Below are 18,122 nucleotides of genomic sequence, written 5' to 3' on the forward strand. Positions count from 1 at the left end.
TTGTTCGTTGGTTGATTGATTTGTGATTTTCCTTTTTAAAAATGATATATATCCACGTATTGTTTAAGTTTTGAAATAATATTTATTCGTATACAAATTAAAGAACACTTAAAAAGAAGTATAAACTAATGAGACATGACGCACAAACTCTTTGCTTTTGTCCATTTGTGGAATTATTCTCAAGTGCTATAACTTATTAAAAAGTGGTTTGCCACTAAGAATGGATGTTGTCACTCTTATTTTTCATTTGTATGTTTTTTTTTTCTTTTGGCTAACTATATATATACTCATCTTTTTGAAATCAATCTGATAATTTTCACGAACCTTGTAATATTTTAACTCAACTTTATTTAGCGACATTTCAAAGGAGATATCATCTCTTCTACTTTTGCTAATTTTGAAGTAATCATATATAGAAAAGGATTCTATAATTTAGTACTACCCGAGCGTAATCGTACATGAAAAATAAAGATATGCACTAGAAGATAAAAACATGTTTGTTATATGGAAGTGGTTTATGGTTTTATAGGATCCAAGGCGATATTTTTGAACATTTTATAATGGCGTTCGAATTTTACACACAATGCTTTTGATTAGGTTGGAAAAGATTCACCTCAAACCTTGGTAGTGGAGAATATAATATATAGATGATATATGTAAGGGCTAAAGATTCCAAGTAAATCGAAGTAAAGTTGAATTTAGTTTTGGAGTTTTCTTTTATTTTTATTATTGTTTCTCTGTTTATATAAACTCTCAAATCTGAGTGTGGTTGACGCTAAAAGAAAACATAGGCAGGGTAGTAGAGATCCCACTTAATCTAGTTTACTATTGCAAAAATTAGACTCTCCTAAAAACAGTCTTTTATAGTCCAGTTTGAAAACTAATCGAAGTAGTAGACTCGTCATAACTTACATTCCTAGTTATTAATTAAAATCTATACAAATAAAACAATAAAGCATGATGATATATAAGAAAGATGTATATAGTTTTTATAAGAAGAAAAGGAAAAAAAAAAGTAGACGAAATAAATAACGTTGAGAGGAAGTCTTGGCGACGACATTATCCAGAAGACAAATACAATACAGAAGTTAGCTAGCTAATAGCTATCATCATCATTTTAAAGATGATTTCCTTTTGGTTCCTTTGACCATAGTACGTGTTTATCCTTTTTGTCATCCTACCAGAAACGTTCTGTTGTTGGACATCCATTTTTTGTTTAGTACCCTGTACCTACCTAGACCTAGTAAAAAAGAACTTGGGAATACAGTATCGAAGACGAGGACGAGGACGAGGACGAGGAGGAAACGATACTAGTACTAGTATTGAACTACCCTCTTTCCATATTGGGCTTATATGATGATCTTGGAAAAATACCAGGGCCTAAAAAAGATGCTCTATACCGATTTGGGCTTTCCATTAATGAATTTAATCACTCTCCCACAACAACAACATACGGGTATGCTGTATACGTTTCTCGGGAAGCTACAAGATAAGATTACATTATTGACGACAACAACAAAAAGAAAAAAGAAGATTACATTATTAAACACATAATCGGCGCACATGGTAACACCGTGACCGACCTATCCAAGTTTCTCTAGAAACCACCAAGACCAATAGAATCGATTATGATTACCAACAAACAACAATACAATGGGGGACAACACTTGTTTTTTTCTTTTCATTAAAATAATACCAATGGGACGATCCTTATCCGAAACAACAAAGTTAGAGCAAACAATATAAATAGCTTTAGATGTTGAATGTGTTCTTCCTTGGCACAGGACTCAAGGTCAATTTCGATTCGATAAAGAAAGGTCAAGGGATTGTAACAATGGCAGACATAGCAATATTAGTGGTGGAGGAATACGAGCGGATGGTGAAGCTTAAGGCACATAAAGCATCAGTTTCTGCGGAAGTCGGACGGTGGAACGATTCTCCAGCAAATATGACGTCGTTTGGGATTGAGGAAAACAAGATTAAGAGCTTAAAGAGGAAACTTGAAGCCAAATCTCAGTTTGCTCTTGCTGTTTCCAATGGCTTCTTCTCTGCTTAATTTTTTCTTTTTGTTTTTTCTTTATATTCTGGAGGATTTTAAAGACTGTATGTAAATCATAGTAAATCAAATCTGTTGTTCTTTTTAAATTTTGGTTCATGACAACGTTCATCACAAAGTAGTTAATGTATGAAATGCGACTATATATAATTGGACACACACACACACAAAGTCGTGCATGACTAATAATCATAAATTATGGTTTAAGAGAACGACGTCGAAATTAGTAGCAGTTGGAAGTACTTAATTAGAATTTAGACATTCAAATCTATTTTAAAAAAGTTACAAGTCTGGCAATGTTGGTAAAATGCTGCTGATATTAAAAGGAAGATATTGTTTGTAGAGACACAGACCTCCACGTCACCCTTACTTGAGTTTGGTTGTTGCTCCACGTCATCTGCTTTGTCTCTCTCTCTCTCTCTCTGTTTCAAATCTGAGAAAAATGGAGAGCGGTGATGACGAGAGCAGTACGCCGGTGGTTCTGATAACGGGATGTTCTCAGGGAGGGATTGGACACGCTCTGGCGCGTGAGTTTACTGATAAGGGATGTCGAGTGGTGGCGACGAGCCGGTCGCGGAGCTCGATGACGGATCTGGAGCAAGATTCGAGGTTGTTCGTGAAGGAGCTTGATGTTCAGTCTGAACAGAACGTGAGCAAGGTTTTGTCGGAGGTTATTAATGAGTTCGGAAGGATCGACGTTCTTGTTAATAACGCCGGCGTTCAATGCGTTGGACCTTTGGCGGAGATTCCAATTTCCGCAATGGAAAACACCTTCAACACCAATGTTTTTGGTATAACAAAAAAAAAAAAAAAAGGATTCCGTTTTTGATTTCTACGAGAATGTTTTTGAACAGAGCTTATTATCATCAATGCAGGTTCCATGAGGATGACTCAAGCTGTTGTACCTCACATGGTGTCTAAAAGAAAGGGAAAAATTGTGAATGTTGGAAGTATCACTGTTATGGCACCAGGTCCTTGGGCTGGTGTCTATACAGCTACCAAAGCTGCTATTCATGCTCTCACCGATACCCTGAGGTTTGCTTACTTTTTCTTTATATCATTTGCAGATTTGTGTCTATTTGTGTCGTTTGAAGAATCTTCTTCCTCTAATGCATACTGATATAGTGAAATGTATATGTCCTGTTTGTGCTTTTTTCTGTCAATAAGAGAATTGATGGTAAGGATGGTTGAATAGCTGTGATCAAACCTTGGTTATCATTTTTAGAGGACTAGAATCTCATGTTGGTTTTGGTTGATGATGCTTTGTGTTCATGATAAGTGTAGTTGTTGTTGACATTATCTAGTAGCGGATGGTTTTTGGTTTTTTTCAATTGTTTTCTAATGGTTCCTGCTTCAACATCAGGTTGGAGCTTAGGCCCTTTGGGATTGATGTCATCAACGTTGTCCCGGGAGGAATACGTACAAACATAGCAAACTCTGCTGTAGCAACCTTCAACAAAATGCCTGAGCTTAAACTGTACAAGCCTTATGAAGAAGCTATCAGAGAAAGGGCGTTTATATCACAGAGGATGAAGCCAACTCCTGCAGAAACGTTCGCCAAAGATACTGTAGCTATAGTGTTGAAGAAGAACCCACCCGCTTGGTTCTCTTCAGGCAGGTACTCAACCCTCATGGCAATCATGTACCATATGCCCCTTTGGCTCAAAGATTTTCTCCAGAAGCAGGCTTTAATGAAGAAGTGATTATCAAATTCAGCTTTAACGTTCAAGACAAAGAGTGTAACATGAAAATGAATGTAAAAGCTTGTTCAAACTGTTAATTGAATCTTATGTCTCCATGTTTGAGCAAGTTCTGTTCTCAAGGTACAGAATTCACATACATACATACAGTAAGGAAATAGAGAGTTAACGGGAGAGAATTATTACATTATGTTGTAACAATATGTGATACAAACAACTGCAAGAGGGAAAGTTGAGGATTCGACAACCAGAGGAACCAATAGTTCTGCTTTGATTCGACCCAACAATGTATCATTGAAGCTACATTTCAGCAGATAAAAAGGGTCAGAACTATCTAAAAGCTATAAACTAAACATCATTTCTAATTTTAAGAATGGTGTGGAGCTCCGTAATACATTATCCCCGGTGGCTGGAAAGTGGGACCTTGTTGAGACTGCTGAGCTGAGTTCGACTGAGGAGGAATTTGAGGCTGTTGATTACCTATCAAATGTGGTGGTGGAGGCGGCGGCGGTAGTCCAGGCGGCATTAATGGAATGTTACCAAAGCTGTAATGGTTGTCCATTACCGGTGGTTTTAGGAATTGTGGTGGTGCTGGATTAGGGATTACATGGTACTGAGTTTGCGTGGTGGGTGTCTGGTTCTGGGAGTTGTTGTAAGAAGGGAACGAAGCATTAGCGTCTGAAACCGGAACTGTGCTCTCTGATTTGGATAGACCAGAAGTCTTGGTTGCTTCAGCAGCAAATGAAGATAAAACAGATTGCATGATCATATGTGATGAGGTTGATGCCGTGAGCATCGCAGCAATAGATGCAGGCGTCATTTTGGAAGATTTTGTGTTGTCAGTTGTTTCGGTTATCGTGGTAGCAGAGACTGAGCTCGGGGCAGCGGTTGTTGGTTTTGATGTGTAATTCTCATCATTAAGCCGTTTCTGCATGTTTTGGGCTTCCTCTGTTTGTTCTTGTGCTACCTAATATAACAACAAGATTGTTCATTAGCTAATCAGATGTCACAAACAAGGATAAAGATGCAGTGGGAATTCAAACACGTACCTGAATCTGAGCTTTAAGATTGTCCAGTTCGGATTCCTGACACGGAGTAAGCAAAAGAATGAAAGATGGATTACCAAAATAACGAACTTGCCAAGTGCAAAAAAGCAATTGGTACCTGTTCACGTAGTGCATCTTTAAGCTGGTTCACAAGGGAAGTTCTACTTCCTTGCACAGATTTAAGTTTCTCAATACATTGTCTCAAAAGGTATTCTTCTTCTTCCATTTCTTTCGCCAGCGACTTTCTCTTCGGGTTGTCTTTTGCTGGAGTGACACAAATTGATAAATATGATTTAACACTAGAGTTCGAGACCAAACAGGGCAGGAGGTGGTAACTGATAATTAGTAAAACAGTTTTTACCAGTAGAGCAGGCTTCTTCAACATCTTTCTCCATCTTCCTGATTCGTTTAACAGCAGACTTACATTTATTCATCTCAGCTTCTTCATTTGAGTTTTCTGCAACAACCAAATGATATGCTGATGCTATCTTCTCAGCTACACCTCCACTTGAAGATAATCTCTGGTTCAAAGGCAAAAAACCCAAAAGAGAACTAAAATGAAATTTGACTAATATCAATTGAGGTGAAAAAGTACACTTTTGAGTTAAGTATTTTACCGTTCTGGATGATTTCGAATCCCGTTTTGAAGATTTGGATCCGCGGGAACGCTTTTTGCTCACATCAAGTGGCAAAGGGACATCTTCTCCAAGCATTACATCTTTAAGACTCTTTGAACGAGATCCAAACACTCTTCTTTCTTCCCATATCTTGACCTACAAATCAAGAACACCAAATATCTCAATTAGCAATTAACTTTTTTCTTCATGTTCACAAAACTCAATAGCGTCATCACACGAACCTTACATATATCATCCCTAATATCAAACATGAGATTAGGGACCAACCAGACATCCCTAATATCTTAAGCTTTTGGCAAAACATATTCTTTCTTCAAACACAATTGCACAACATATTAAGTAACTAACCTATTTGCAGAGAACAAGAATCAAACGACAAGAACAAAAAGCTCCAATGAAGAAGAAGAAAGAGAAATACCAAACGTGATACAACGCTTTTGCCACGGTCATCTCCTTGAGCAACAATGTCTTTGACAGCCTTAGGAAGAACATTCCAGAACTCTTGCACAAACTCATTACCCTGACGCTTACTGTTCTGAAGAATATCATTAGCCAGATACATAAGAGGGACTTTCTGAGACATCTCTGTACTGTGAAATTGTTTCTCCCATGTCGTTACAATCAATTCAGCTTTGGTCCGATTGAATATACACCAATGCGACAGAGCTTAAATCCAAAAGAGTCAAGAAACCAAACATACAAAAAAGGGGTGAAATTTACAAGATCTAAGTATAAAGTGGTTAAAAGAGGATACTTTCGATGGACTGTTGAGTGCTGTTGAGCTTAGCGAGCTTATCAATCAGGATCTGTTCACTGAACACACTACTCATCCCACCAAAACTCACAAAATCCTAAAAGTAAAGATTTTGGAGAAGGGAGAAGAAGCTTAAATCCCCCAGGTCGTTTACGAATTTGAGGGAGAAGCAGCCGTATTTGCTTACAGCTGGAGTGGGGCGTTAAGAGACAGAAGAATGCGGCGGAGCTGAACAAACTTGCGGCGGAGCTGAACAAATCTAGCGGCGGAGGGTAAACGGAGAAAGAACCCTAGAAGGCGGCGGAAGCAGATACGTAGTAAGGGATGACCAAAACGACGACGTTTGACGCCGAAATCGATCTATGGGGAGCTAGAGTCGCGGAGAAAAGAGGAAAGTTGTGTTCTTTTTTTGCCTTCAGATACTAAAGATGGGCTTTCACTTTATTGCTCTCCATATTTTGTTTCACTTCAATTAATTTTCATTTTCTTTAAACTAAAAACTTTAATCTTTACATGAAAGAAAAAAAAAAGCAAAATATTTTTTAAAAAAAATCTAAGAATGGGGAGTAGATATTTTTATTATTAAATATAAAAGATGAAGACACTATAACATGGTAGATATTTTTATTATTAAATATAAAAGATGAAGACACTATAACATGGTATTTATACACCACAAGACTACGGTGATAACTTAACATCATTGCAATAAAATTCTCCATTGGCTATATCACTCGCTGTTGTCATCTTCTTCCTCGCTGTCTTCCAAGTTGATATGGTTCATGTTCCTCTCTAGAGGAGGAAGACCATCTTCATCATCATCCTCTGATTCATCACCAGATTCACCATCTTTCTTAACACCTATAGCCAAAACAAGAAAGAACCACAACCAGAAAACTTAGTTCACTGTGAGAAAACAATGACAGGATTTTTCTTAAAAAACATGAGACCTACGTTCTTCAAGCGCAGGTGGTTGTTTTGGGATCTGAGTTTGCTGAGTAAGCCAAGAATTTTGAACTGAGATGATTTCAGCGCTATTCTGGCATTTTGAGTACTCCTTTAGAATATCCCTGTGATATATCGGGAGACCTCGTTAACAAACACATACTAGAAAATTGTTGTGTTCACGGATCAAAAAGCAAAACGATGTGAAGGTATTGAGCCTCTTCGGTTTTATTACTTGTTGAGAGATAAAAAGGCATGACCCCATTTGAATTTTCCTAGCAAAAGTTCTGCAGTTTCCTCCTCCCCACTGATTCGAAAACAAATGAAGCAGGACATATTAGAAAACCGGATAATGCATGACCAATTAATGAGATGGGTTACAGGAGAAGAAGTTAATGGACTCACCATAGTATTAAAGCTGCAGATAAAGCCTCAACACAAGATAGCTCACATGGTCTTCCATAATTTACTGGATTAGCTGCTACTAACCATGGTACTACAATCATAAAGTAAGAATAAACATTTACTAGAGATCTGCCTAAATCTTCAATAAATATAGCAAAGGTGATTGATTATAACTTCTTACAGAGACGAGGAGCAGTACAACGCAGCTTTGCAAACGGGACATCAGTTAGACGTGCCCAAGAACAATCGACAACGGCTAATCCTTTTCTTTTAATCAGATCATAGTCTTCCCTTGAAACACATTGTCTACCAACTGGACTGCCAAAATCATCAGACACAGATTGCGGTATTAAAACAACACAATCAAGAAAGTTTCATCTAATGACATGACCATAATAAGATACAGTAATAACGAGTAGAGACACCTTAAAACAACTCCTCCAAAGCCTGTGTTAACCCGTAATTCCTACAACATCAATCGCAGCAGGATTTTCAGCTGAAACACTTAGAAAGAAGATAGCATATATAAACTTTACCAGCTCATGAAACTTACTTTTAACAAGTTGAATCTAGCAAGCTTACGACCCGTGCACCTCTTTGCATCACATTGACCAAAATCCTAACACAACAAAACGCGACAATTACATCAATGAGTAGTGAAACAAACTGATCTTGGAAATTTTACTGGATTTGGATTAGAATCTGTTTTCGACCTAAGGATAAACATAAAGGAAACTATGCATACCCACATTGCCAACTGAACTTTAGGAACTGGTGCTTCATCCTCAGGTTCTACGAAAAATCAACCAATAAGAGCATTACTTACTGGTGTATTCAACGTCTAAAGCCATTCAAATAACCCAATACCAAAAACAACTAACTTTAGTACCTTGATCTCGCGGAAGTGATTCATCTTCCCTGCAAATTTTGCAACTAAATCGTAAATACTCGCCTACGACAAAATCGAAAACAGAGAGAAAAACTCGATTCACAAAGATAACATATTTACCTTCCAAGATTGTCAGTCCGACTGGTTTGGCCTCGATTCGAATTGCCTCCTCTAGATCGTTTGTTCTTCCCGTAACCCATTTTTCCGGCGATATTTCCGACAAACGCAGATGTATTTTTGATCGGCTAAGGGTTTTATATGTCAATTAGGGTTTCTAAAAAGCCAGCCGACAACAATAGTCTCGGACCGATGTATATAATTTGGTTTATAATAAACCGTACTTTCGTAGGAACCAAACCAAAACGAATGATTGATTGTAGTATTACACGTGTATGCACACCGCTCAGGGCAATTACGTCATTTTAATCTTCATATTGTTTATGAAGACAGAACCGTAATTTCGTCGAAACCAAACCGGAAAAATAATTGAGTACACGTGTAAAGTACATTGCTTGGGGCATTTACGTCATTTACAACCACATTTAGCTGCTGCTTCTTCTTCTTCTCCTCTCTTTCTCACTCTCACAGTCAGCCATAACTCTCCGACCAACATTTACACTCTCTCGATAAATATCTCTCTTTATTGATAAACTTACGATTGAAAACCCAATTTTACTAGATTTTTCGCTTGTTCACTCTAATGTAACAGTGCAAGGTTTTGTTCTTATATCAGCAAAACTCTAGCTCGAACAAAAATGGCGTCACGATCTGGTTCTGTTTTTCTACTCATTTGCGTTCTCGCTCTAGCCAATAAGGAGACTCTAGCCTCTGTCTACTCTTCAAAGCTAATCTATCGCTTCTCCGAAGAAGCTAGAGCGTCAATTAAGACTCCAAATTCGTCGGATTCGTTTCCGGAGAAGCGGAGCTTGGAGTATTATCAGTTGCTCGCGAGAAGTGATTACCGAAGATAGAGAATGAATCTCGGTGCTAAGTATCTGTCCCTTGTTCCATCTGAAGGAAGCAAAACTATTTCTTCTCGAAATAACTTTGGATGGTACATTTCTTTTTAGAAAAGTTCCTCTTTTTAATTTTGGAGTTTCTAAAGTTTTTACCTTTAGAGTTTAGATAAAGAAAAGGTTGCATTTATTATTTGTTTAGGTGAATTGTTCATTAATCCTGCGTTTTGACTAACTCAATCTGCTTATGATGAAATTACTAACAGTCTTTTTCTTTTGGTTTACTTGTTTTTGGATATATATTGCTCTGCTAAAAAAAGTTCTGAACTCGGTATGTTTTAGTAGTAATATGTTGCCTTACATGATTTTTGTTGTGTGATTGTTTTACTCAGGCTACTCTATACATGGATGACATAAGGACGCCGAGTGTATCGTTTCTTGTGGCTTTAGATACCGGAAGTGATCTACTTTGGATCCCTTGCAACTGTGTGCAATGCGCTCCTTTAACATCCACTTATTATAGCAGCCTGGTATGTGATGCAAAATTATAAGCTTGTTGCTTATATATGTAATATGTGTAGTTAAGAATTACAATAGTAAAATGATGACCGGTTTATCGCTTATTTCCAATTGATTGATTGGCAGATGCTTCCTCGTGTTTGGGGGCACATATTCTACCGGCTACTAGAGATCGGAACGAGTATAATCCATCAAGTTCAAGTACCAGCAAAGTCTTTTTGTGCAGCCATAAGTCGCACAATAACACATTCATGAGACACAGACCTTTGTTTGTGTTCCAACAAAGTCAAGTTAGACCATATATACACATTTTATGATTTATAAAAAAAAAAACGGTAGAGATTTAGAATTTGATGTATGTGACATTATCATGAACCATTTTTCAGGGGGTTGTCCAATTTTGCTTGCCAACGAGTCTTAGTAGAGAAGAAGGGATAGGAAGCATAAGACGTATGTATTAGTCTTATTCATCATCTTTCTTTCTTTCTTACATGCTCAGACCAAAGTCTCCATCAAATGGTTTTCGATAGAGAGAACATGAAGGTAGGCTGGTCAGCCTCCAAATGTGAGATTCTGATTAAAATTGAACTTTACTACCAAGATCTCTTGTAAGATCCAATGCTAAATAAAATGATACCGGGATGTTTTGCAGGTCAAGAAAATGAGATAGAACCCCCTCGAGCTTCACCGGGAAGCACTTCATCGCCATATCCATTGACAGAGGAGCAGCAAAGCAGAGGACATGCCGTTTCACCAGTAATTGCAGGTAAACTCCATCCAAACCAACATCATCGTCATCATCATCAAGATCATCATGCAGCTTCTCTTCTATCATGAGATTATTCAACTCTCTTCTTCTGCTACATGGGCTTGTCTCTTATACCTAGAGATTAATAAATTTTCTGAAGTAAAACAAAACTATTTGGCCTTGCGTATATTTAAAAAGTTTATCTTAATAGAGTTACATCAATTCTACTATCATATTCATGTACATCTTCAAGGACATCAGAATAAACTGGCAAATGCATACAGAGCAAAACTTTCATCTCGCAATAGTGTTTAAAAAAGTTTAAAACTTTGTTCTAAATTATTTATTTACTGTTTATGTTCGGTTTTGTAATGATTAATAGACATTTTTAAAGGATATACAATTGAATCATTAGATTAAAAAAAGATTCACATGGCCAAAAAGAGTGTAGAAAGAAGGAAAAAACAAGGCCACGGTGGTTTTTTCTAAATCCTTAACTTCCCGATCGATCTCGCGGCTGTTGTTTAATATAATGCTGGGAGATTTCAAGAGTTATGGCCACGGCGTTTCACGAGCTGTTTCTGAGCCTCAGACAATCCTCTTGTCACTTCCTCATCTTCTGGTGTCTCTTTTTTCAGTAACTCGTAATCCCCAATCGCTGATTCCCAATTCCCAAGCTGCAACCACGTAAAAGAAGATAACAATTAAATTTGTAACCCCAATTTCATACTATATCCACGATTTGGTCACCTGCTATATATCTAATTATTTCAAACCTTAGCGTTACAATCGGCTCTTCTGAGTCTAGCCTTGGTGTAGCCAGGACGGACCGTGAGTGCTGCCGTGGAGTCCTCAATGGCTCGATCGAATTGCCCCATTTTGGATAGACAAGCCGCTCGGTTACATAGCAAGACTGAGTTTCTTGAGTCGTGGTCTAATCCTTCGCCATAAGCTGCACAAGCTTCTTGAAATCTTCCAGCTTTAAAGAAATCATTGCCTCTTGATCGCGCTGTTGTAACTGCCTGAGCACGCCGGAGAACCATACTCACTTCCCTGTTGTTACCGTCCAGCTTCCCCGCTCTTTGAATCGCCTCAATCGCCTCTCCGAATCTGTTTGAACAACCGGGTTTGGTTCAGTTATCATCTTCAACTGTAAGCTTTTGTAAGGACTCAAGGAGAACAAACCTTCCAGATGCCATGTGAACTTGGGCCCAAACGACCAAGAAACCTGCGTAACCGATCGGTCCGTAATACTTTGTGCTCATTTCCACATCGAAAACAGGGCACCTCGACAAAACATTGTCGGCCTCTTGATGTCTGTAAGTCTTTAAAAAGGCCTCTGCTTGCAATGCATATACCTGAGGAGCTGCATCGGCGCCTGTAGCTATGGTGTTTTCAGTTTCTTTAATCAAAGTGTTCCAATCTCTCAATCTTTTGGCCTCTGTACATCTGTTGAGATGTGTTTGAACCATTTTAGCCTTTGCTAAGTCTTCTTGGTCAGCTTCTGGACCCGCATGCTTGAAATGATATATTGACTTCTCGACCTCACCTAACCTATTGGTTTAAAATTTGTGCTTTTCAGAAAAATAATAATAGTACTTGAGACACAAGGTAAGGTTTTGATGAGATTACCTGAGGTACAAGTTAGCCAACCGATGGTGTGCTCTATGGTAGTGAGGCTCCATTCTTATCGCTTCTCTACACTCAAATACTGCCTCAAGAATTCTCCCAAGTGCAGTTAGAGCCGCACTCTTGTTGCTACGATAAGAAGCCTTTTTCGGGTCGATGGCTATCGCAGCCTCATACAACGCTAACGCCTCTGCAAAATTCCCGTTCTTGTAATCTTCATTACCCATTATCTTTAACGTTTCAGGATCCATTCGAGTGGAAATCGCTCTACACAAAGATCCTGACTGATCTTGATTATTTGAAGCCGGTAATGGTGCAACCGGTGTTCTTCTTTCCTCTTCCATCGTCTTCCTCACCTCATACCCTCCACCAGTATTCCCGTATCCACTGTTCTGGATGGTAGTTTGATTCCCACCGGATGCTCCTGGTTGCTTCAAGTTCCCAAGATTGCCAAACAACATCACATTGCTTGAAGAAGCTCGAACCATATTACTCCCTTTTGCTTTCTGATTATCCATGATCATGCTCTCTAGCTCACCTGATAAACCAATTGCTTCCCTCGGAACCTTCCTTGCTTGTTGTTGTTGGACTGGTCCTTGATTACTACTTGGCTGGCTATTCCCATTGCTGCCTAATTGATTCGGTGAGGGTTTTGACATAGGTCTTTGTACCTGGTTCTGGACCTCTGTCGGCTCAGGTAAAACTTTATTTTCTTGAAGCTTCCTCGGGTTATATTCTGTACATGGAGATTTGGTGAACTGAATGTTAGCGGTGGTAGCTGTGGCAGTGGAGGCATTGTTGCTACTCATTGTGCTTTTATGGCTACTATTGTCCGTGGGACATTTCTTGGACCACAAGCCACGTCTACCAAACACAAATCCCAAAAACCGACAACGAGACCTTTTCTCCATTGGATTATCCGCCATCCTTCCGCCTCTAGATAGAACCAAAACCTAGCCGCTGAACAGCCAAACCAACCCCGAGAAAGGGGTTATATAGGAAGATATAAATATAACGAAACGAAGCTTTATGGTTGGTCTTTAAGAAGAGGAGACCATTGTTAATATGGGAGAGGAAATGGAGGAAGCTTCATTTGTTGCGTGCCTTCTTCTTGAATCAATAATTTGATACAAAATGGCATTCTGATCAAACGAGAGGTTAAGAGGACATGTATAAAAGAACTACTAACAGAAGTTAAAAAAGCGTAAAGAACAAGAACAAGAATGAATTATTTTCCCTTGTCAGATCAATATCAAATTCTCAATAGACCTTGTGATGGGTTTGTCTTCTGTTCTATTCTGTCAATTCAAGTTTTTTTTCCCCTCTAGTTGTTTGTGTTTTTTTTTCTATGGCTATCACCTGTTGACCTGGTATCATAAGAGAAACAGAAAATGAACCTCAGATTTGTTTCGTCAATATTTAGAAAGACAATAAGAGACTTGTCGAAACAAAAAAAACGTCCGAGTTTTTCTCGACCCGATTCTATTTTTAGTTGATTTTTTTATGGAGTTCACGTTGGTTTTTATTTCTATGTACGTAGTTGAAATTAAGGTATTGACGACGACGTATGTAGATTGCTCATATAATCTAAAATAAATGTTGGGCTCAAAAAATCAAAATTCTAAAGAGATATTAATGTGCTAATCACCTCGAAACCCTAAACTAATAACATAATAAAGCAATATACAATTCTTAAAACGAGTGGTTATTTAGCAAATTACGTTAACCCCTTTAGCAACCAACAGAAGAAAACAAAAACGTTATATTAAAAAAAACAAAGAAATCGATCATTGATCGATTCATTAGTCGAGAAGCAGATCGAACTTGTGGGCTTTATGCACACACGTACAATGACTTTATTCTATATGTATTAATATTTGTACCTCTACTTTGCATGCTCTCGTATCCGCTTTTAGGTTCAATAAACAAAACAAAAAAGTCTGCCGACTTACTCTAAAGACTAGAAAAAGGGTTTATCCGTTTGTGTTTCGTTAGGGGACACGTACTGAAGTAGAGCGCATGTGCGGAGTGTTTGGCTCGAAGCACGACAAGAGTCCGAAGAGTCATATCACCTATAGTTCAAGTAGTGACCGACACGTTACGACTTACGAGTCCTTTTGATCACTTAGGGTCTTGTTCGATCCATTGGCCGGCGAAAGTAGTTTGACACTCCGTAAGACCTCCGAATATAAAACTAATGCATAGTATGTGGCTATATGTCGGTTTAGAGGAAAAATGATCTTTATCATGTATCAAATCTTGCCTAACGCACCAGGCAAATAACGATTATTTATTTTCTCCTTTTTCTTCAAAGATCGAGTTCAAAATTAGCTGTCTTTATATTTTCGAGAAATAGCATATGATTTTAGTAAGTCACATAATTTTTAAATTTCAATTAGGTGTGTGTCAACCAATAACGTAACTAGATAAATCTGTTTGACGAGCTTAAGAAAATTGAAAATAGTATTATTCGATTATTACAAGATCATAGAGCGTCTTCTAGTGTTTGGTGAAGTGACACAGAACCACACACGGAGACCGAGACCGAGACCAAGACCAAGATGGTGTCACATTGTCAAGATCAAGATGGGGTTAGAATGTCAAGATCAAGATGGTGTTACAATGTTTTTATAATATACACGTTTTACATAATATTGCAATAATCCCCCAAAAAAAAGAGAGACGCGGATTCGACGACTCGCATGGGGTTGGGTGAGATTAGTAGGACACGCAAACATATTTACAAACGTACGGCTCATTAGGCCCATCCAAACCCATTATTAGGCCCAGTAGGTCCCACTCTGTTTCGCCTTTCTTCTCCCTACATAAACTAAGCTGCAGAGTCCCTAAAACTAAAGCACTGGAACACACACACACACACATACTAGTCATCTTCTTCTCCTTCCTCTCTCTCTCTCTCTCTTCATCTTCACGTATCCACATTTTGAATTCCTTATTTTTCTCTAATGGGTAAGCTTTGGCTTTTACTATATTTCATCTCGGGTTTATTAACATTAACAGAGTCTCTTTCTCAGTAACCAATCCTCTGTTTCTTTCTTTTCTTTATATTCTGTTGTTTTCTCAGTGAGCTTTGTCGCGGAAAAACCACAGACCATGTCAGCGAGTCAAAACGTTTTAGTATCAGAGACCACAATGTCAAGTATCATCCCCAACAACAACAACTCTTCTTCCCAGAAACTCCCTCCTGGTTTGATCCCAGTCTCCAAGAAACAGCTCCTCAAGAACATTGACATCATCAATGGTGGTGCTGGCCAAAGAATCAACGCTTGGGTCGATTCAATGCGAGCTTCTTCTCCTACTCATCTCAGATCACTTCCTTCTTCTATCTCCTCCCAGCAACAACTCAACTCATGGATCGTAAGACTCATCGAGACGTCTCCTCTCTCTCATCACAAACTCTTGATGAAGTACTCTTCCATTTACAGTTTTTGTTTTCTTTCTCTTGTGTGTGTTTCCCGACAGATGCAACATCCTTCAGCACTAGAAATGTTCGAACGGATCATGGAAGCTTCTGGAGGGAAACAAATCGTAATGTTTCTTGATTATGACGGTACCCTCTCTCCCATCGTTGATGATCCAGACAAAGCTTACATGTCAAGCAAGGTTCGTCTTTCAATTCACATCAATCTGTTTGACCTACTCGTGTTTGTAAATCTATGTACTTAAGCACAGTTTGATACCTGCTTCTCAGATGAGAACAACTGTGAAAAAACTGGCTAAGTGTTTCCCCACTGCTATAGTTACTGGTAGATGCATAGACAAGGTATTTCTTATTTTATATATTTCTTTTGGAATTTTCCCCCACCTTCATTTAGACATTTTTAAAGCTAATATGTTTTTATTTCTTTCCAAAGGTTTATAACTTTGTGAAGCTTGCTGAGCTGTATTATGCTGGAAGCCATGGCATGGACATAAAAGGCCCAGCAAAAGGCTTCCCCAGACACAAGAGGGTAATTTTCTGATTACATAAAATAAATTGATAAAAAAAACAAAAATAGATTTAAAACTTATTATTTTATTTTTTTTTGACCAAAGATTTAAAACTTATTTATTTCCCTTTTATTTAAGGTTAAACAGTCTCTTCTGTACCAACCAGCTAGTGACTATCTTCCCATGATTGATGAAGTAAGACATTACTTATTATATTGGCTCTATTAAATAAACAAATACTGTAACTGTGAATTGAGTATTCATTATAGGAGTAAATTTTGTAAAGGTATACAGACAACTCTTGGAGAAAACCAAATCAACCCCGGGAGCTAGAGTAGAAAACCACAAGTTTTGTGCTTCTGTGCACTTTCGTTGCGTAGATGAGAAGGTTCAAACTGAACTCAAATTAGGATACCATATTATTTCTCTATTATTCGTAACGAACACTAACATTGAATATGGAAAACTTTAATAACCCAGAAATGGAGCGAACTGGTTCTACAGGTTCGTTCGGTATTAAAGAACTTCCCTACGCTGAAACTGACCCAAGGTCGGAAGGTATGACTTGACATGTTGTCTTATTGGTCAAACATATACTTGTTATATACTAGAATCTGTGTTTGGAATCTATTAATTTTTGTTGCTATATAAAAAAATAAAAAATAAAAACAGTAAAAGTGTAAATGATTTAAACTTGTTTTTGGATATATCCAACAGGTCTTCGAAATCCGTCCTATGATTGAGTGGGATAAAGGAAAAGCTCTTGAGTTCTTGTTAGAGTCACTTGGTGGGTACTTGAGTTTTTAATATATCGTGTCTTTGTTTTTCATTAAAATAAAGCAAGAATTGTGTGTCGTCCTTTTTTATCCTTTTTTATCGACTAATCATTTTTCATCATCAGTATAGTTCTCAAATCAACTGTTATCACAATTTTGGAGACTGAATTTTAAAATTTTCGATACGACAGGATTTGGGAACTCGAACAACGTTTTCCCGGTTTACATCGGCGACGATCGGACCGACGAAGATGCATTTAAGGTATACCTTAATTTTTCTTGAGGTATATTATAACTAGTTTCATAAACTGTATTTTTTTATATAAAAAAATATATACTAACAATAATATATGTTTCTTTTAATTAGATGCTACGTGACAGAGGCGAAGGATTTGGCATTCTTGTCTCCAAGTTTCCCAAAGATACCAATGCTTCGTACTCGTTGCAAGATCCATCCGAGGCAAGTCTAAGTATATATAATGATTAGTAGTATATGTGTGAATCTATATACATCTATGTGTTTCGCAGTAATGGTTTTCTACACGTGCTAACTTCACTCTCCGATCTTGAAAATACGAAACGAACAGGTGATGGAGTTCTTGCGACGATTGGTCGAATGGAAACAAATGCAGCCAAGAATGTGAAATTAAGAAGTGACAATGTTCGAAATGCCAACAGGTGGATTTATTTAATGATTATGTACATGTCTAACTTTTCTTCGAACGGTCGTTGAAATTGGTAATATATATTTAGGGCAATGTCTTAATCTGCCCCTTATTAGGTTAATTAATCTTCTTGTTCATCCCATTTTGTTTTTGTAAGAAAAAAAAAAAGATGAACAAGAAAAGAAGGTGACATGCAAATTTGTTTCGAGTAGTCTACTTATAATTAGTTGTGCCTATCTTTGTGAAAGTATTATTATGTAAACGCGTGTTAATTAAGAAAGTGGTTTTATTTGTTGTCACCGAGTTTGTTATATTATATATCAATTGGTTTTAAATCTAATAACAAAGGGGTATAAATGAACATCCTTCGAAAGTAATGGTTAGGCCAATGTTTGGTAGTTACTGAAATAGTTATATTCTCCTTCTCTATCATATTTCAGTTCTT

At 37.7% G+C, this 18,122-nt stretch overlaps 7 protein-coding genes across 11 annotated transcripts; 4 read left to right on the top strand and 3 right to left on the bottom strand.

Moving 5' to 3' along the window:
- The first annotated feature begins 1,694 nt into the window (after positions 1-1,694).
- On the top strand, positions 1,695-2,148 carry LOC17881922. Its single transcript, XM_006288900.2, has one exon. It carries the CDS (start codon positions 1,757-1,759, stop codon positions 2,054-2,056), a length of 300 nt encoding a protein of 99 aa, XP_006288962.1. The 5' UTR covers positions 1,695-1,756; the 3' UTR covers positions 2,057-2,148.
- Positions 2,149-2,386: 238 nt separating this feature from the next.
- On the top strand, positions 2,387-3,865 carry LOC17884406 (NADPH-dependent 1-acyldihydroxyacetone phosphate reductase). The gene is made up of 3 exons (XM_006288334.2): positions 2,387-2,847; positions 2,932-3,091; positions 3,420-3,865. Exons 1-3 carry the CDS (start codon positions 2,499-2,501, stop codon positions 3,757-3,759), a joined length of 849 nt encoding a protein of 282 aa, XP_006288396.1. The 5' UTR covers positions 2,387-2,498; the 3' UTR covers positions 3,760-3,865.
- LOC17881704 (regulation of nuclear pre-mRNA domain-containing protein 1A) lies at positions 3,833-6,640 on the bottom strand. 2 transcript variants are annotated; one of them, XM_023780440.1, is made up of 8 exons: positions 6,195-6,640; positions 5,859-6,106; positions 5,420-5,575; positions 5,164-5,323; positions 4,921-5,066; positions 4,806-4,841; positions 4,152-4,723; positions 3,833-4,056 (listed from the first exon to the last, which is right to left on the bottom strand). In XM_023780440.1, exons 1-8 carry the CDS (start codon positions 6,268-6,270, stop codon positions 3,939-3,941), a joined length of 1,512 nt encoding a protein of 503 aa, XP_023636208.1. In that variant the 5' UTR covers positions 6,271-6,640; the 3' UTR covers positions 3,833-3,938. The 2 variants fall into 2 exon arrangements, with proteins under 2 accessions (XP_023636208.1, XP_006289609.1); XM_006289547.2 differs by having other exon boundaries at positions 3,996-4,723; positions 6,195-6,638.
- Positions 6,641-6,790: 150 nt separating this feature from the next.
- Positions 6,791-8,710, bottom strand: LOC17881535 (ribosome biogenesis protein TSR3 homolog). Its single transcript, XM_006288393.2, has 10 exons — positions 8,554-8,710; positions 8,434-8,462; positions 8,290-8,336; positions 8,098-8,163; positions 7,970-8,010; positions 7,726-7,862; positions 7,545-7,635; positions 7,375-7,446; positions 7,149-7,264; positions 6,791-7,055 (listed from the first exon to the last, which is right to left on the bottom strand). Exons 1-10 carry the CDS (start codon positions 8,631-8,633, stop codon positions 6,925-6,927), a joined length of 810 nt encoding a protein of 269 aa, XP_006288455.1. The 5' UTR covers positions 8,634-8,710; the 3' UTR covers positions 6,791-6,924.
- A 329-nt stretch (positions 8,711-9,039) lies between these two features.
- LOC17884493 (aspartic proteinase-like protein 1) lies at positions 9,040-10,817 on the top strand. The gene is given in 8 exon segments (XM_006289031.2): positions 9,040-9,487; positions 9,782-9,795; positions 9,798-9,918; positions 10,069-10,198; positions 10,295-10,368; positions 10,415-10,473; positions 10,561-10,674; positions 10,677-10,817. Coding segments are annotated over 8 exon segments (930 nt in total). The 5' UTR covers positions 9,040-9,188; the 3' UTR covers positions 10,796-10,817.
- A 374-nt stretch (positions 10,818-11,191) lies between these two features.
- LOC17884157 (inactive TPR repeat-containing thioredoxin TTL3) lies at positions 11,192-13,211 on the bottom strand. Its single transcript, XM_006289045.2, has 4 exons — positions 12,289-13,211; positions 11,842-12,210; positions 11,433-11,766; positions 11,192-11,333 (listed from the first exon to the last, which is right to left on the bottom strand). The coding sequence occupies exons 1-4, from the start codon at positions 13,209-13,211 to the stop codon at positions 11,202-11,204; spliced, it is 1,758 nt and encodes a 585-aa protein (XP_006289107.1). The 3' UTR covers positions 11,192-11,201.
- Positions 13,212-15,157: 1,946 nt separating this feature from the next.
- LOC17883278 (probable trehalose-phosphate phosphatase I) lies at positions 15,158-17,997 on the top strand. Of its 4 annotated transcripts, none has more exons than XM_023780831.1 (12): positions 15,158-15,255; positions 15,371-15,663; positions 15,769-15,909; positions 15,998-16,069; positions 16,161-16,256; positions 16,375-16,431; positions 16,523-16,624; positions 16,717-16,794; positions 16,954-17,023; positions 17,204-17,274; positions 17,380-17,476; positions 17,600-17,997. In XM_023780831.1, exons 1-12 carry the CDS (start codon positions 15,252-15,254, stop codon positions 17,743-17,745), a joined length of 1,227 nt encoding a protein of 408 aa, XP_023636599.1. In that variant the 5' UTR covers positions 15,158-15,251; the 3' UTR covers positions 17,746-17,997. The 4 variants fall into 4 exon arrangements, with proteins under 4 accessions (XP_023636599.1, XP_006287992.2, XP_023636597.1 ...); XM_006287930.2 differs by having other exon boundaries at positions 17,380-17,472; positions 17,600-17,748; XM_023780829.1 differs by having other exon boundaries at positions 16,384-16,431; positions 17,380-17,472; positions 17,600-17,748.
- The last annotated feature ends 125 nt before the right edge of the window (positions 17,998-18,122 follow it).

This window comes from Capsella rubella, unplaced genomic scaffold (genome assembly GCF_000375325.1).
Source record: "Capsella rubella cultivar Monte Gargano unplaced genomic scaffold, Caprub1_0 scaffold_6, whole genome shotgun sequence".
Lineage (NCBI taxonomy): Eukaryota > Viridiplantae > Streptophyta > Magnoliopsida > Brassicales > Brassicaceae > Capsella > Capsella rubella.

What these genes read in the sequence shown, in the direction of transcription:
- LOC17881922 (XM_006288900.2), top strand. Translation starts at nt 1,757, where the DNA reads ATGTTGAATGTGTTCTTCCTTGGCACAGGACTCAAGGTCAATTTCGAT.
- LOC17884406 (XM_006288334.2), top strand. Translation starts at nt 2,499, where the DNA reads ATGGAGAGCGGTGATGACGAGAGCAGTACGCCGGTGGTTCTGATAACG. An exon ending in CTTCAACACCAATGTTTTTG is followed by an intron (nt 2,848 to 2,931) that starts GTATAACAAAAA and finishes TCATCAATGCAG; the next exon opens with GTTCCATGAGGATGACTCAA. An exon ending in GCTCTCACCGATACCCTGAG is followed by an intron (nt 3,092 to 3,419) that starts GTTTGCTTACTT and finishes CTTCAACATCAG; the next exon opens with GTTGGAGCTTAGGCCCTTTG.
- LOC17881704 (XM_023780440.1), bottom strand. Translation starts at nt 6,270, where the DNA reads ATGAGTAGTGTGTTCAGTGAACAGATCCTGATTGATAAGCTCGCTAAG. An exon ending in AAGATGCACTACGTGAACAG is followed by an intron (nt 4,842 to 4,920) that starts GTACCAATTGCT and finishes ACTCCGTGTCAG; the next exon opens with GAATCCGAACTGGACAATCT. An exon ending in ATCTTAAAGCTCAGATTCAG is followed by an intron (nt 4,724 to 4,805) that starts GTACGTGTTTGA and finishes TTGTTATATTAG; the next exon opens with GTAGCACAAGAACAAACAGA.
- LOC17881535 (XM_006288393.2), bottom strand. Translation starts at nt 8,633, where the DNA reads ATGGGTTACGGGAAGAACAAACGATCTAGAGGAGGCAATTCGAATCGA. An exon ending in TTGTACTGCTCCTCGTCTCT is followed by an intron (nt 7,636 to 7,725) that starts GTAAGAAGTTAT and finishes TTATGATTGTAG; the next exon opens with TACCATGGTTAGTAGCAGCT. An exon ending in GCCTTTTTATCTCTCAACAA is followed by an intron (nt 7,265 to 7,374) that starts GTAATAAAACCG and finishes GATATATCACAG; the next exon opens with GGATATTCTAAAGGAGTACT.
- LOC17884157 (XM_006289045.2), bottom strand. Translation starts at nt 13,211, where the DNA reads ATGGCGGATAATCCAATGGAGAAAAGGTCTCGTTGTCGGTTTTTGGGA. An exon ending in TTGGCTAACTTGTACCTCAG is followed by an intron (nt 12,211 to 12,288) that starts GTAATCTCATCA and finishes TTAAACCAATAG; the next exon opens with GTTAGGTGAGGTCGAGAAGT. An exon ending in GAGCCGATTGTAACGCTAAG is followed by an intron (nt 11,334 to 11,432) that starts GTTTGAAATAAT and finishes ACGTGGTTGCAG; the next exon opens with CTTGGGAATTGGGAATCAGC.
- LOC17883278 (XM_023780831.1), top strand. An exon ending in CTGGTAGATGCATAGACAAG is followed by an intron (nt 16,070 to 16,160) that starts GTATTTCTTATT and finishes TTCTTTCCAAAG; the next exon opens with GTTTATAACTTTGTGAAGCT. An exon ending in ATCTTCCCATGATTGATGAA is followed by an intron (nt 16,432 to 16,522) that starts GTAAGACATTAC and finishes AATTTTGTAAAG; the next exon opens with GTATACAGACAACTCTTGGA.